The sequence below is a fragment of the Hyperolius riggenbachi genome, chromosome 8, assembly GCF_040937935.1.
Source record: "Hyperolius riggenbachi isolate aHypRig1 chromosome 8, aHypRig1.pri, whole genome shotgun sequence".
NCBI lineage: Eukaryota > Metazoa > Chordata > Amphibia > Anura > Hyperoliidae > Hyperolius > Hyperolius riggenbachi.
The window spans coordinates 272,137,313-272,151,399 of NC_090653.1; the positions used below are offsets into that span (position 1 = coordinate 272,137,313).

A 14,087-nucleotide genomic window follows, 5' to 3' on the forward strand; every position below is an offset into this window, starting at 1 on the left:
CATATTTTATAGTAGAGCAGCATTCAGGCTATATGTTGAACATTCTGCATGACGAGAGGGGTGTCTCACCTTGAATGAGTTACCAGATCATACAGAGGTACATCCACTATCTGTCCCTCCAGGATACTGGTGAGAGTTCTCTGCATCAACTCATTGTCAAACGCATCTGTGGAGAGGAAAGACATGAATACAGGAAGCAGAGGAAATACAGGCGCCTCCCAATGCAGGGCTGATCATATGTGCATATATAATCCCCAAGAGATCACCATGGACAGTCAGAGGGGAAGCTTTGGCAAGCGACCAATCAGGCGGGTGTGCTGGCTCTAGACTGGCCAATCAAAGCCGCCCGCTGCTCTTTTTGCCAACTAGTGCCGATGGTCTTGAAGGTCGCGACCACAGCACCGCCATTGGGCCAATCACTGCACTCAATCAGTAGCAGTGACCCATCAGATGCTACTGAGTTCAGTGATGGGTCCAATGACAGCGTCGTGGTCCCTCCCACGAGACCATCGGCCCCAGTTACCGTTTTGGTAACTGGGGCCGATGGTCTCGTGGGAGGGATGTTTTAAACAGCGGGCAGCTGAGACTGGCCAACCTGGAGCTAGTATCCCTGCCTGATTGGTCGCAGCAGGTGCCACCGGTCAAATGAGGACAGGGATTCGGGGATGAGGAGGGTAGTGTGTGTGTGCCAGGAAGTCAAGCAGGAGAGCAGAGAGGAGAAAGGCGCCAGGTGGCCCAACCTGTTTTTCCAAACGCCGCCCTTCATGGTAGGTCCACCCCTGACTGTATGTCTCACCTTGACCACATTATGGACTGCTGCCTCATTTCTCTGTGGGGAAACACAGACACTCACAGGTGAGACCGATTTACAATCCACACCTACCAGCCTCAGTGAAAACGGAGCATAGAAAGCTCAGATCCAACAGGACTGGAAGGGAAAGGAAGGTTGGAGTGGTGACAACAATCTGCTGGAGGGTCGCTAAGGACCCAGCATGTTTAGGTGTCGTTGGGCAACCACTATACATACACTAGCTGCACGCATGATTCTTGCCCGTGGCAGCCATTATCCGCAGCCTTGACCTAGTTAAAGCACACTTGAAGGGAGAGGATCATTGAAGCGGACATGCAAGAATGCAGATCACAGGTTTCTGACTGAAGTCCGACTGGATTTGCCGTATGCTTGCTTCTGCTGTGTGATTCAGACACTATTGCAGGCAAAGATATCAGCAGGACTGCCAGAAAACTGGTATGGTTTAAAAGGAAATAAATATGGCAGGCCTCATACTCCTCTCACTCCGGGCATACTTTAACTGCTTCCTGACAGCGCTAGTGGAAAACTACGGACCCATTATCCTTGCCAAGGTGTAGATTTCAACCTACCCGCCGCTACAATTTCATTGGCTCCTGGTCCCATGATCACTGTGGGTCAATATCATTGGCTCACATTGCTCACAGGGTCAGGAGCCAATGAAATCAGCTCCTGTCCAGCTCACGGAGCTCTGCTGTCATAGCAACGGCAGAGCGAGTTTCAGTGACGAAAGAGCAGCGCAATCGGTGGGTCCGTGCGGCGTGACGTCGGTAGGCCACTGTTTTGTTTTTTAACTAGAGACTGCTGGTACCGAAGTGGTTAATGTAGTGTGTGTACATAGCTTTATTCATGTTCCCGCCTCAGCTTACCGGGATGATCGAAGTTGTACTGCCCCTTCCAGGGCCCGGGCCTTCTGCTCAGGCGTCAGCATCTTGTAGAACCTGTCCTGGCTGAGAATAACGACTTTCCTCTGTTTATGATCCACCTCGTTCTGCCCCAGGAGCTCCATAATCTTCTCACACACTGTGGACTGGGAGAGATGACAGGGCTGTCAGGGTAATGTACACAAGGATGAGCTGACTGCTGTCACATGTGCTGGAATATAAACATCATTCTGCTCAGTGCGTCTCCAGGGGCTGCTGAACGTTACACATACGAGGAGAGACAGCGCCGGGCTATATATAGGGAGGAAGCAGCGGGGGGAACATATTTCAGAGTCCTACAGAGGCTGCACTTGTCAGCCACATACTGTATATGAAATGTAATTAAAGTGGACCTGGACTCTTGCACAGGACAGAAGGAAAACAGAGGGAAATGTACCCTGTGTGTATTTAGAGAGTTTAGCCTGTCTAATTCTCCCTCCTCAGTGACTAATCCGAAGATGTAATGTGATCTCTCAGCTGTCAGCCTCGGCAGAGCAGCCAATTTGTAAACACAGGATGTTAACCCCTATGTCTGCTTCCATGAAAGCAGGCTGTAGAGACGCTGCAGATTAATTGCAGGACTTGTATCCGCTGTAACAAAGAAATGTTTTTCTTTAAAAGTTATTATGCTGTTGGCTATCTTTTAGAGCATAGAGAAAGTTCTGAATTCAGGTCCGCTTTAAGGTGTTCTTCAAACTTGCATGCAAGGAATTAGGCCTGAAACACACCAGAGGAGTTTTTCTGAGCGTTTTGAGTTTTTAAATCTGCTGCTAATGTTATCCTATGTGTCTGTGCACACTGGAGCAATGAGGTTTTGTAAAAAAACCCCATAGCATTACATTGGGAAGAGCTTTTAGAGGTTTCAAAACCTCTTCCCAATGTAATGCTATGGGTTTTTTTTTACAAAACCTCATTGCTCCAGTGTGCACAGACACATAGGATAACATTAGCAGCAGATTTAAAAACTCAAAACGCTCAGAAAAACTCCTCTGGTGTGTACCAGGCCTTACTGGTGTCTCACTGACTATCTGTAGCTTAGTATGGGGATCCTAGTGGGCTGCTGCCATGCTGGGTGTGCAAGACTATTCAAATTTATGTCTATATATTTGTATATTGAATGGCTTATTACAGGCCTTTGCACTCCTAATGCAAAATATCTACCACCCCCTCCCCACATCCAGTGACTTATTTCATATGTACCTCACTGAGCACTTTGTATGTATAGTTATGCTGGCTATGGCCTTCTAGTTCTAGACAGTGCTCAAAAAAGCTCCCCCCACCATCCATTTTAGATTTTCCCACACCATCCCCAGAGATGTGGATGCACCCAAATAATGTGCCTGATGGGTAGGCAATAAGCTGTAACTGAACCTCTCTGAGCTCCCCCCCCCCCCCCCCCACATTCATTTTGGATCTTCCCACACCATCCCTAGAGATGTGGATGCACCCAAATAATGTGCAGGACAGGCAGACCATAGGCTGTACCCACCCCTCCTCCTCTGACTCCCTGAAGGTCCTGTGGGAAACTGGTGTTCCATCACTCTGTACTAACAATTTAGGACACAGCTCTGTATGACTGAGTAACCTGTTTTTTTTACAAGGTATCTATTTTTATAGTCACAGCTATAATTTCCAGTTACCCATCATTCCAGAAGAGGCTCGGTCTAATGAGATAGGTCATTGTAACAGAACAGCGGGCCACTGTGATGATGCTCTGGCCAGTTTCCAGAAGACACAAGAGCCGTGATTGGAGGCCCCCGTGTGACATCATTGAAATGTCACTGGGGAATTAGGCAGCTATTTTGGACAGGAAGCTTGTTTAGGGACTGAGGTGAAGGAAATTTTCTCACAACTCCTAACATACATGCAACATATTTTTATACTCCACCTGCGCCCAAACAGGTAGACATTTTGCCAGTTCTAAAAGTCCAGAAAGATGGGTGGGGTGGGGAAATCAATGTCCTGCTGTGCATGCCACTCACACGTATCAGGAAAATCGGTAAGAAAACCTCCCCGCAGGGATACTTACCTCAGGAGGGGGAAGCATGGGGCTCCCAATGAGGCTTCCCTCATCCTCATAAGCCTCAGGGATCCAGAGCTGGCAGCCCCCAAACAGCACACATCAATGTTTACCATCTGCGCTCCTGTGCAGGTGCAGTAGCAGCTTCCCGATGGGCTGTGGCTAAAATAGCCGAGCTGATTGGGTCTGCTCTACTGTGCTAGAGCGGACCCAATGGGGCTCGGCTATTGCCACCGGAGCCCATCGGGAAGCCGCTACTATACTACTCAGTGTTCTCCCAGGCTCTTGGTGACCACCTGGCTGTCATCGGCTCTCCTCCTCCTATGCTGTAAGCAGAGTTGTCCTGCATTCTCTCATCTCACTCCACCCGGCTACTTTTTCATGCCACCCGGCTACTATTTCATGCCACCCAGCTGGAAAAAGATTCTGGGGACAACACTGCTACTTGAGACTAAACGTGGCCACGCACCATACGATTTTTAAAATATATGTTCAATTTAAGAATTGCAATCAAATTTTCTGACTGACTGTAATACTAAAAATATGACCAATATACCACACACATACGTTCAATTTCCCCCCCCCCCCAATTATGAGAAAAATGATTGGAAAATGAGAAAATTGCTAGGGTGTGTATATTAATACATTGACAATCTAACACACACCATCCAATCTTTAGAAAAATTTAAGAAAAATTTCCAGCATTCTGGATCGATAAAAATCGGGAAAACAAAAAAGGGAATTCTGATCAGATTTTTCAGTCAAATGAAAAAAAAAAAAAGCTTTCGATTTTTTCGGGAGATCCGATCATATTTATCGAATTGCCGTAAAATCGGATCATTTTATTGCATCGTGTGTGGCCACCTATTGAATGAATAATACCTAGTGTATGTGACAGCAACATAAAGAAAAACAGAAGTTTGCCTTATTAAACCAGAAGGTTTATGATAATTCAGGTTGGAGTGAGCTCTGAGGTATCCCACAATCAGGGCCGGATTTCTGGGAAGGCCACAAAGGCCATGGCCTAGGGAGTAAAAATCAGTAGGGCGCAGGACTTTGAGAGATAAGAGGTCACATGTCAAAGTAAATCATCTCTCATGCTTTGCTCTGGTCTGCCTGAATTCCAGAGATCCCTGCATCTCTCTCACTTGTGTAGAGTGTGTTTGAGGACAGTCAGTATGTGTTGTCACCTGCTGATTATGTCCTCTGTATGATGGTGGGGACATACAAGCTGCTGTGAGAAGTGCCAGCCTGGGTTTAGTAGCAGAACTCTTGAGTTCCGTAAGTTTTGGTGAACAGCTGGCCTAGGGCACTTGAAAGTATGAATCTGGCCCTGCCCACAATGCATCACTGTTGAATATGCTAATCATCCCTTTGTTGTCCCTGACAGCTAACCACACCTCCAGATCCGCTGGAATGCAATGATGTGTCAGCTTGTCAATATTACAGAGCCACAATAATCCAACATGCATACAGACTGTTTCAGATTGGTTGATCATCATCAATGCAGGACATGGATTAATATGGCTCTATGGGGTAGGCTGTAAGTCTGCGTGTTTCACATCATACCCATATTTTTTCTCTACATTTATTCTTAGGCTCGGGATTGCTTCAAGAAGGCTACATTACACGTAACATTCCTTTTTAATAGAGGGCTTTTTTGGTCTCTTTTAGCTCTTCATACTTTCCTAGTGGTTGTGGGTCACCATAGGTTTTCTCATTATTCCTCCTTTAATTCTGGGGTTAGTTTGGTGGTAGAGAACACTGACCAATCACATTATCCTACACTGGTTACAGGAAAGGCTGGACAGCCCGGCAAGGATCAGTGACGGGGACATCAGGGGGCTGGCAGGATGCGTGGCATGGCGGGGGGGCTGTCATAGCAGGCAGGACACCAGAATACATCCTGCGCTCCGTGGTGACACATTAACACAGGTCAATATTTACAGCAGAGCAAAGTCTCCCGTGACACGGTCCAGCATCACCACCGAGATAATGACAGAACGGCCCGCGAAATGTCTCCAAGGGCGATGCCAAATTGAGCAATACATCATTTCTGTACAACAGAGAACGCCGGTTCCCAGACACGGAGGTCGGATGCCAAGAGCAGGATGAGGCAAGAGAGCCGCGGTTAGTGCCAAAGCTCCCCGGTTCTGCCCCCTCTGTATCTGTCAATGCTGGCAGAACGGAACTCAGTGTATCGGCTGACAAGGGATCACATTCCTTCATACAGGTGAAAGAGAACCAGTCTAATCTACATGCAGAATATTTCTGTAATTATATAGCGCAAGGGTGTCAAAACTTTTTAGGCCAAGGGTCATATTGCCATTCTTGAGAGTGCTAGTGAACTAGTGAAATTAAACACAATGTTTGCGGATTGCTGCTAGGCTGATGCCTGTGACATTTTGTCAAACAAAACATTTCCACAGGAAATAACCTGTGCAATTAGCACAGTGACAGCTGCATATCAGTGGCCGTTACTGCTGCTGGCACAGTGGCAGCTGCTAATCAGTGGCTGTTACTGCTGCTGGCACAGTGGCTGCTGCTAATCAGTGGCTGTTACTGCTGCTGGCACAGTGGCAGCTGCTAATCAGTGGCTGTTACTGCTGCTGGCACAGTGGCAGCTGCTAATCAGTGGCTGTTACTGCTGCTGGTATAGTGACAGCTGCTAATCAGTGGCGGTTACTGCTGCTGGCATAGTGGCTGCTGCTAATCAGTGGTTGTTACTGCTGCTGGCACAGTGGCAGCTGCTAATCAGTGGCTGTTACTGCTACTGGCACAGTGGCAGCTGCTAATCAGTGGCTGTTACTGCTGCTGGTATAGTGACAGCTGCTAATCAGTGGCGGTTACTGCTGCTGGCATAGTGGCTGCTGCTAATCAGTGGTTGTTACTGCTGCTGGCACAGTGGCAGCTGCTAATCAGTGGCTGTTACTGCTGCTGGTATAGTGGCAGATGCTAATCAGTGGCTATTACAACTGTTGGTGGCCCAGTGGCAGCTGCTAATCAGTGGCTGTTACTGCTACAGGTAAGCAAAGGGAGAGGCAGAGTGACAACACAAGGTGGCCCCCTGCATGCGGCACCGCAGCAACAGCCTGCAGGCCACATGAAACTAAACTGTAGAGAGCTTCGTGGGCCACCAGAAAAGGCTCAGCACCCAATCCAATCAATGAAAGCTGATCTATAGGCAATTGTTTTTACTCAGTCTCCCCTCTATAGCTTATGGTCCTCTGGGATAGCTTATGGTCCTCCGCTCTGGGGTCTCCAACACCCCCCCCCCCCCCCCCCCCGTAAAAGTGACCATACACCTGTCCATCTTTCACATCGATATCTGATAGATGCAATTTCTAATCTGGGAGAAATCGATGCCACAAACAATGTTCTTATCCATCGATTTCCAGCAGATAGACGCAGATTGTTGGCGGCAGAGTTAACCCTTACCCGTCCACTGGCGTGGCTCCTCCTGGGTCTTCATTCCATGCCAAGCCGCTCCTTCTCTGTGTCTTCTTTTCCGGGGCACCTGTGTCATGTGACAAACGCTAGAGGCCCGGCAGCATAGACGCCGGACCTCTAGTGCTTGGCCTCTAGTATTTCTCACATGGCACAGGCACCTAAAGAGATAAGACACCGGTTGGAGCACTGCGGCAGGGAGAGACATGCAGGAAGCAGCGATTCTCCTGCACTGGTTTAGCTGTAATAGTCTGGTGTGGAGCCCCACAGTGTACTGCCAGCCATCCTATGCTTCTTTCACCAGGACCAGCAGCAGAGGCCAGCCTCAGGCATCCTCACGTTTTTATATTTTTAGATTCGGTATTTAGATTAAAGAGCCAGCATTGGCTGAGAAGTTGAAAGTGTGTCATTTTGCTTTGATGGTCATCTATTAACAAGAATTGAACTTCATTCCAATCAGTAGCTGATACCCCCTTTTACATGAGAAACCTATTCCTTTTCACAAACAGACCACCAGGGTGCTCTGTATGGCTGATACTGTGGTGAAACCCCTCCCACAGGAAACTGTGAGGACCTTGGTCCTGGCAGTTTCCTGTCAGTGGACCTCATTGCATTGTGGGAAATAGCTGTTTACAGCGGTTTCCAACTGCCAAAAAAGCAAGCAGCATCTCCTTCCACTGACATCACCTGCCAGCAGTAAAAATGTCACCATGTGATAAATGTCAGAATGTAAATCAGGGAGAGGAAAGATTTTACAATGGGCAAACACTGACAATCATTTATACATAATTATTGTAAAAATTAAGCACTTTATTACATTATTTTCACTAGAGTTCCTCTTTAAGCGCAAATGCCACCTGCAAGTTAGGAGGTGGGCTACATCTGGTGAGCAGTTATTGTGTGGAGGTGGTGAGTTTTGTGGCACTGGCTTTCAGCACTTCATGCACGGAAGGAATTTGTGGTGCTCACCATTGTTCATTGTAGCAGTACTACCCTATATGGAGAACACTTGTGTTTTACAGATAGCTCCAGGACCAGCAGAAAAGATCTTTTAAATGACATGCATGACCCACCTGAAAGCTGAGGTGGTGTCCATTTGGTATGCATCCAGACAGGGGGGCTTGTGGTCTGCACGAAAATTGGCACTTTTTTTTTATCACGGACACTTGGGTGTTTGATTGGAGAACATTTTACCTGGACGTTATTACCCTATGTGGAGCTTTATTTTCATTTTAGGCACCTGTGGAGAGCACAGCAGGAATTGTCTATTTGAATACAGGTAATCCTGGGGTTACGGCCGCCCAACTTACGAACGACCCGTCGATACGAACGGCCCAATCCCGTCGCAATGACATTGTTCCACGCGGGGGAAGTTTGAAGAAGTGGCTTCAAACTTCCCTCAAGTGGCGGCACATGTAGCAACAGCGTTCGACTCCCCCTCTGAACGAGTCCAACGCTTGTCATCCTCTTCTCGCCGCATCCAGCTCCCTCTAGCCCCGTACAGCACCACTTTCTGTATATCATGTGACATACAGGTTCCTGTATGTCACATTACAGTCAGGAAGCAAAGCGATGCTGTCTCGACTCGTGCTGGAAGGTGAGTCCAGCCCTGCTTGGGGGAAGCACATGGGGGGCAAACAGCGGCATGCATGGGGGGGGGGGGGGGGGACAAACAGAGGCACCGGGGGGGGGGGGGGAAGAAGAAAGAAGAAATGCTGCTCGCACTTGTCTGTCTACTTGTGACATCTGAGTTTGCACGGAACAGGAAGTTCTTAACAGGAACTCTCCTGCATCTTTCTGTTACACAACAGACTCCTCTGCGTTACCACACACTTATGGGCAGAGACACACTGCAGAGCGCTTTTTGATCCTTTTTCATTTTTAAAACACACTCCAATCAACTTGCATTTAAATAGCGGCCATCACAATTTTTTAAAGAATCGCAATCGCTGCAATGTTGCCACAGTTTTTACCGTGGTTTTAATGCAAATCAATGGAAGCGTTGAGGTCTATCCGGTCCCACACCGAAGTTCCAGGAGCAAACCCAAGATTTTCAAGGAGGGAATTCCTTTCGGCAAGTCACACACTACTGCGCATGCGTTTGCCAACAAAAGAATGGTGCCACTCTGGGGTGAGAGGAGAGTGCCATTGTGGTGGGAGAGGAAAGAGGAGGGTGCAAACATGGGTGGGGTGGTAGAGTGCCACTCTGGGGGGAGAGGAGGTTGCCAACCTGGGTGGGTATGAGTGGGTGCCACATTGGGTGGGGTGAAGGGTGCCACTCTGTGGGGGAGAGGAGGGTGCCACTCTGGGGGGGGGGGTAGGAGTGGGTGGTTAGGAGGGTGCCATTGTGGGGTAGAGGACAGAGGAGGGTGCCAACATGGGTGGGTGGTAGGGTGCCACTTTGGGTGAGAGGAGGGTGCTAACATGGGTGGGTGGTAGGGTGTAATGCAGGGAGGGGGGACGCCCGCTGCGCATTCTCTGCAAAGGGACTAGGGAGGGGGAACTGATTGAGAGGGACGGAGGAGTGATGTCGGCCTCCCTCCCCGCATTACACTTCGGTGGCTGGTGCCGCGATCTTGCCTTCTCTCCACTGGGGGGGGGGGGGGGGGGGAGATTCGGGGCATAGGTAACCGCAACCCCCCCCCCCGCCACCCGTTTGCGCCAGTAAAGTTCCATGCTGCAGGCTGCTGCTGTCCGCCCGGTAGAACCGCAACACGTGGCCAGTTTGCGGCCTCCTGGGCCCACGCCACTTGTGCTGAGAGCACTGTTCATTAGTGCAGTTCACAAAGACTAGAACTGCGCAAGCACAGATGGCTCCCGGGCTACAGGACAGCAATCACAAGAGGTACGCATCCAGCATGCGCAGACAGCTGCAACCCATCACGGGTCGCGATCTTACAGAGGGGACAGCGGCAGCCTGGAGCACAGCGGAACTTCGGCATGGGACCTGATAGATTTCATGAGGCAGAAGAAAAGTAAAGCTTTTCACTTTTGGTTTCTCCTCATGTATCATTTACAGTAAACCTTAGATAAAAAATAAATAAATAAAAAAAAGTAAAAGGACGGCCCAAAGCATTGCACTGCATTGAACAGTGCAATCCTGCAGTTCTCAATAGATTGACTGCTAGACCCAAGAGTCCTGTGACACCAGCACTTAGTTGTACAGCCACGCAAGTAGAAGCCACTCCGACATTCAGTACTACATGGTTCACGGTCCAAACTCCTCCCCCGCTGTGCTATTGCCTAGCAATGTACCTGTACAGCACTGGGGTCCCCGAACTGTAGAGATTGGATCCAATCGCTATGATGCACAGACGCAGAGGCTGGCGATAACGGTGCACCACCGTTATACTATCCCAGTGCAACTTTTTCCAGCTTTTTCAGCTCGCGCAGAGTGATCGTGCTCGATTCCCCAATGGGTAAACGGCACAATCGCGGCTAGTGGAAACTGATGCTTGCGCGATCTACAAAAGTCGTGGAAAAGGGTCAAACTCATTTTAGGTTAAGGGCTCTTTTCCACTATGAAATGCGATTGCGAGCGCGACTGCAATCGTGTTTCAATTTCCACCATGTGATTAAGCTTCTATACACAGTATAGTAAAACTGAATCGCATCCAAAACGCGGCAGGACGACGATTCCGTTTTGACCATAATTGCATTGCAACCGGATCACACTAATGGAAATTGCTGCTGCAGTTTCCATTAGTTTAATGTACCTTGCAATTAGAATCAAATCGCAGGGTAGTGGAAAAAGGCCCTAAGGGCCCTTTTCCACTAGCGCGTTTGCACTGGCCGAATTGTAAAGTCGCAAACCGCTACGGTTTGCTTTTTAACATAGGAATCGCGGTAGGTCATTTCCACTACCGCAATTCGTTTTTGACAGGAACGCGAACGCGCGGCGGAGCGATATTTGCAGCGATTTTGCTATGCAGTGCATAGCATAGCAAAATCGCGGCCGCAAACGGCGGGAAATCGCCGGTAATTGCGATTCAGCAATCGCTAGCGTTCAGCGTGAACGCTAGCGACTGCTAGTGGAAAAGGGCACTAGAGCATTTGCGATTGCTGAATCGCAAAACCACAAATCGCTAGCGATTTTAAAGTCGCTACGGTTTGTTAAATAACACAAGAATCGCAGTAGGTAATTTCCACTACCGCGATTCATTTTTTAACCGTGATCGCACCGCGGAGCGATTATTGCCACAATTTTGCTTTGCAGTGCATAGCAAAATTGCGATCGCAAACGTCGGGAAATTTTGGACTTTGCTGAATCGCAATCGCTAGCGTTTCGCATAGCAGCACTATTTTGCATGCGATTGCACTTGCTAGTGGAAAAGGCAAATACCTGAGAAACTGTCAGTGCCAGACTAGTAACTTTAGGCGGGCCCCAGTGTCAGTGCAGTCAGAGATCACATGACAGTGACAGGTTCTCTTAAAAACAACTCTATATCAGCTCTGGCAGGTCACAGGACGGTAAGAGACCCCCAGCAGTTGTCCCCCTCTGTAGTGACAGCTCCTCCACCCGGCTGCACAGCATTTCCCGAGGGCTCACCTTGCCGCTGGCTGTGCCCCCGCTCACACCGATCAGGAAGGGCCGCCGGTGTCCGCGCTCAGGAGCCTCCGAGCTCCCAGCAGAAGCCATAGTAATTAGTAAGCCGCAGCCGTAAGGAAGGACTACACTTCCCGGCAACTTCCGCGTCCACAGCGCCTACCGCGGCAGGAGAGTGCCCGCCCCGCTGCCTGCTGGGAGCTGTAGTCCTGGTCGGCTGTACAGTGAAGCACGCGCAGAGCGAGAGAGCATGTGACTCAGACTGGGCAAAGGCAGGGGGAGCTCAGCCAGGGTGAGGGGATGACCCCTGGACTGCCCCACTCTGTGAGGAGGGGGAGAGGTGATCATTACTGAGAACTTGAAGTCTAGGTGCAGAGAGGCTGCTTGCGCAATATTTACAATTTCTATGAAATAAGAATGCACTGAGCATGCGCCTGTGCGGAGGAGAGGGAGCGTTTCCCTGTTTTCACACTGAATGGATAGTGTCTTTTTTTTTTTAGTATCATTGGTTTATGTTTAGAACTTAAAGGAGAACTGTAGAGAGGGATATGGAGGCTGCCATATTTATTTCCATTAAAGGGAACCAGAGACGACCTATATTGAAAAAAAGGAAAAGTTTTTATACATACCTGGGGCTTCCTCCAGCCCCATAAGCCTGGATCTCTCCCACACCGCCGTCCTCCGCTGCCTCTATCGCCGGTACCGGGTCCCTTCGCTTCCGGCGGACGCAGCCAATTTTCCGCATGAACAGGGGCTCCCTCCATATCCTTACGCATGCGCCTTCGTAGTATGGAGGCGCATGCATAAGTATATGGAGGGAGCCCCTGTGATGCGGAAAATTGGCCGCGTCCGCCGGCAGTGACGCACTAAGCTTATGTTGACTGGCCGAAAGTACGGGACCCGGTACCGACGGATAGAGGAAGCGGAGGACGGCGGCGTGGGAGCGATCCAGGCTTATGGAGCTGGAGGAAGCCCCAGGTTTGTATAACTTTTTTCTTTAACCGCTCTGGTTCTCTTTAAAGAGACACTTAAGCGAAAAAAAATTATGATATTATGATTTGTATGTGTAGTACAGCTAAGAAATAAAACATTAAGATCAGATACATCAGTCTAATTGTTTCCAGTACAGGAAGAGTTAAGAAACTCCAGTTGTTATCTCTATGCAAAAAAGCCATTAAGCTGTACGACTTTCAAAGTCGTGGAGAGGGCTGTTATCTAACTTTTATTATCTCAACTGTTTTCTTTTTCTCTGCCAGAGGAGAGGTCATTAGTTCACAGACTGCTCTGAAAGACTCATTTTGAATGCTGAGTGTTGTGTAATCTGCACATATTAGGGAATGATGCAATGTTAGAAAAAAACACTATATACCTGAAAATAAAAATATGAGAATATTTTCTTTGCTTCTAATCTTCTAGTAATTATTCATAGTACACAACCAATTCACTATATCATTTTTTTTTCGCTTCAGTGTCTCTTTAAGGGCTCTTTCACACCAGAGCCCTTTTTCAGCGTTTTTAACACAAAGTCTATACTTTGCGTTAACCAAGGTAAAATGAAAGTCCATAGACTTTCATTTTACCTTTCACACCCGACGCTGCGTTTCGATGCGTTGCGATACGACGCACCCGGGAGCTTTTTTCTCGTCGGGAATCGGCGGTTTCCCGTTGGGTTAATACTACCGCCGCTACTCAACGTCACACCGCAGATTCCCTACGACAGCCGCAGGCTAATCAACACATGCAGAACAACGGCTCCTGCACGCATTTGCTAATGTGAAAGAGCCCTAAGCAATACAATACCAGTTGCCTGGCTATCCTGCTGATCCTCTGCCTCTAATACTTTAGCCACAGACCCTGAACAAGCATGCTGCAGATTAGGTGTCTCTGACATTATTGTCAGATCTGACAAGATTAGCTGCATGCTTATTTCTGGTGTGATTCAGACGCTACTTAAAGAGAACCTGTACTGAGTAAAAATATTTAAAATAAACACATGAGGTAACTTCAAATGAACATTGCATAGTTACCTTGCCATCAGTTCCTCTCAGAAGCGCTCCATTTTCTTCTGACAATAATCCCATCCAGTTCTGACAATATTTTGTCAGATCTGAAATATATCAGTTGCTGTCAGTAAAATATCAGTTGCTGTCAGTTATAGCTGAGAGGAGAACTGATGTACCAGGTAATGTCCATGTTTCCCTATGGCTCAAGTGGGCGATGTTACAGTTTAACTGTGTGCGAACCAGAAAGCTGTTATGGGTAATGGCTATTTTCAAAATGGAGGACGGAAAATTCCCTTGATCATAGTGAACAAATAGGACACAGGACAGGAGAAAGACACGG

The 14,087-nt window shown here is 48.4% G+C and overlaps 1 protein-coding gene across 1 annotated transcript in view; it reads right to left on the reverse strand.

The window, feature by feature from the left end:
• Positions 1–11,837, reverse strand: part of UCK1 (uridine-cytidine kinase 1) — a 13,431-nt gene extending 1,594 nt beyond the window's left edge. The window contains 4 exon segments of the mRNA XM_068248006.1: positions 70–166; positions 1,678–1,705; positions 1,707–1,838; positions 11,748–11,837. Of these exon segments, the coding sequence (XP_068104107.1) occupies positions 70–166; positions 1,678–1,705; positions 1,707–1,838; positions 11,748–11,837 (347 nt within the window).
• Positions 11,838–14,087: the final 2,250 nt, after the last annotated feature.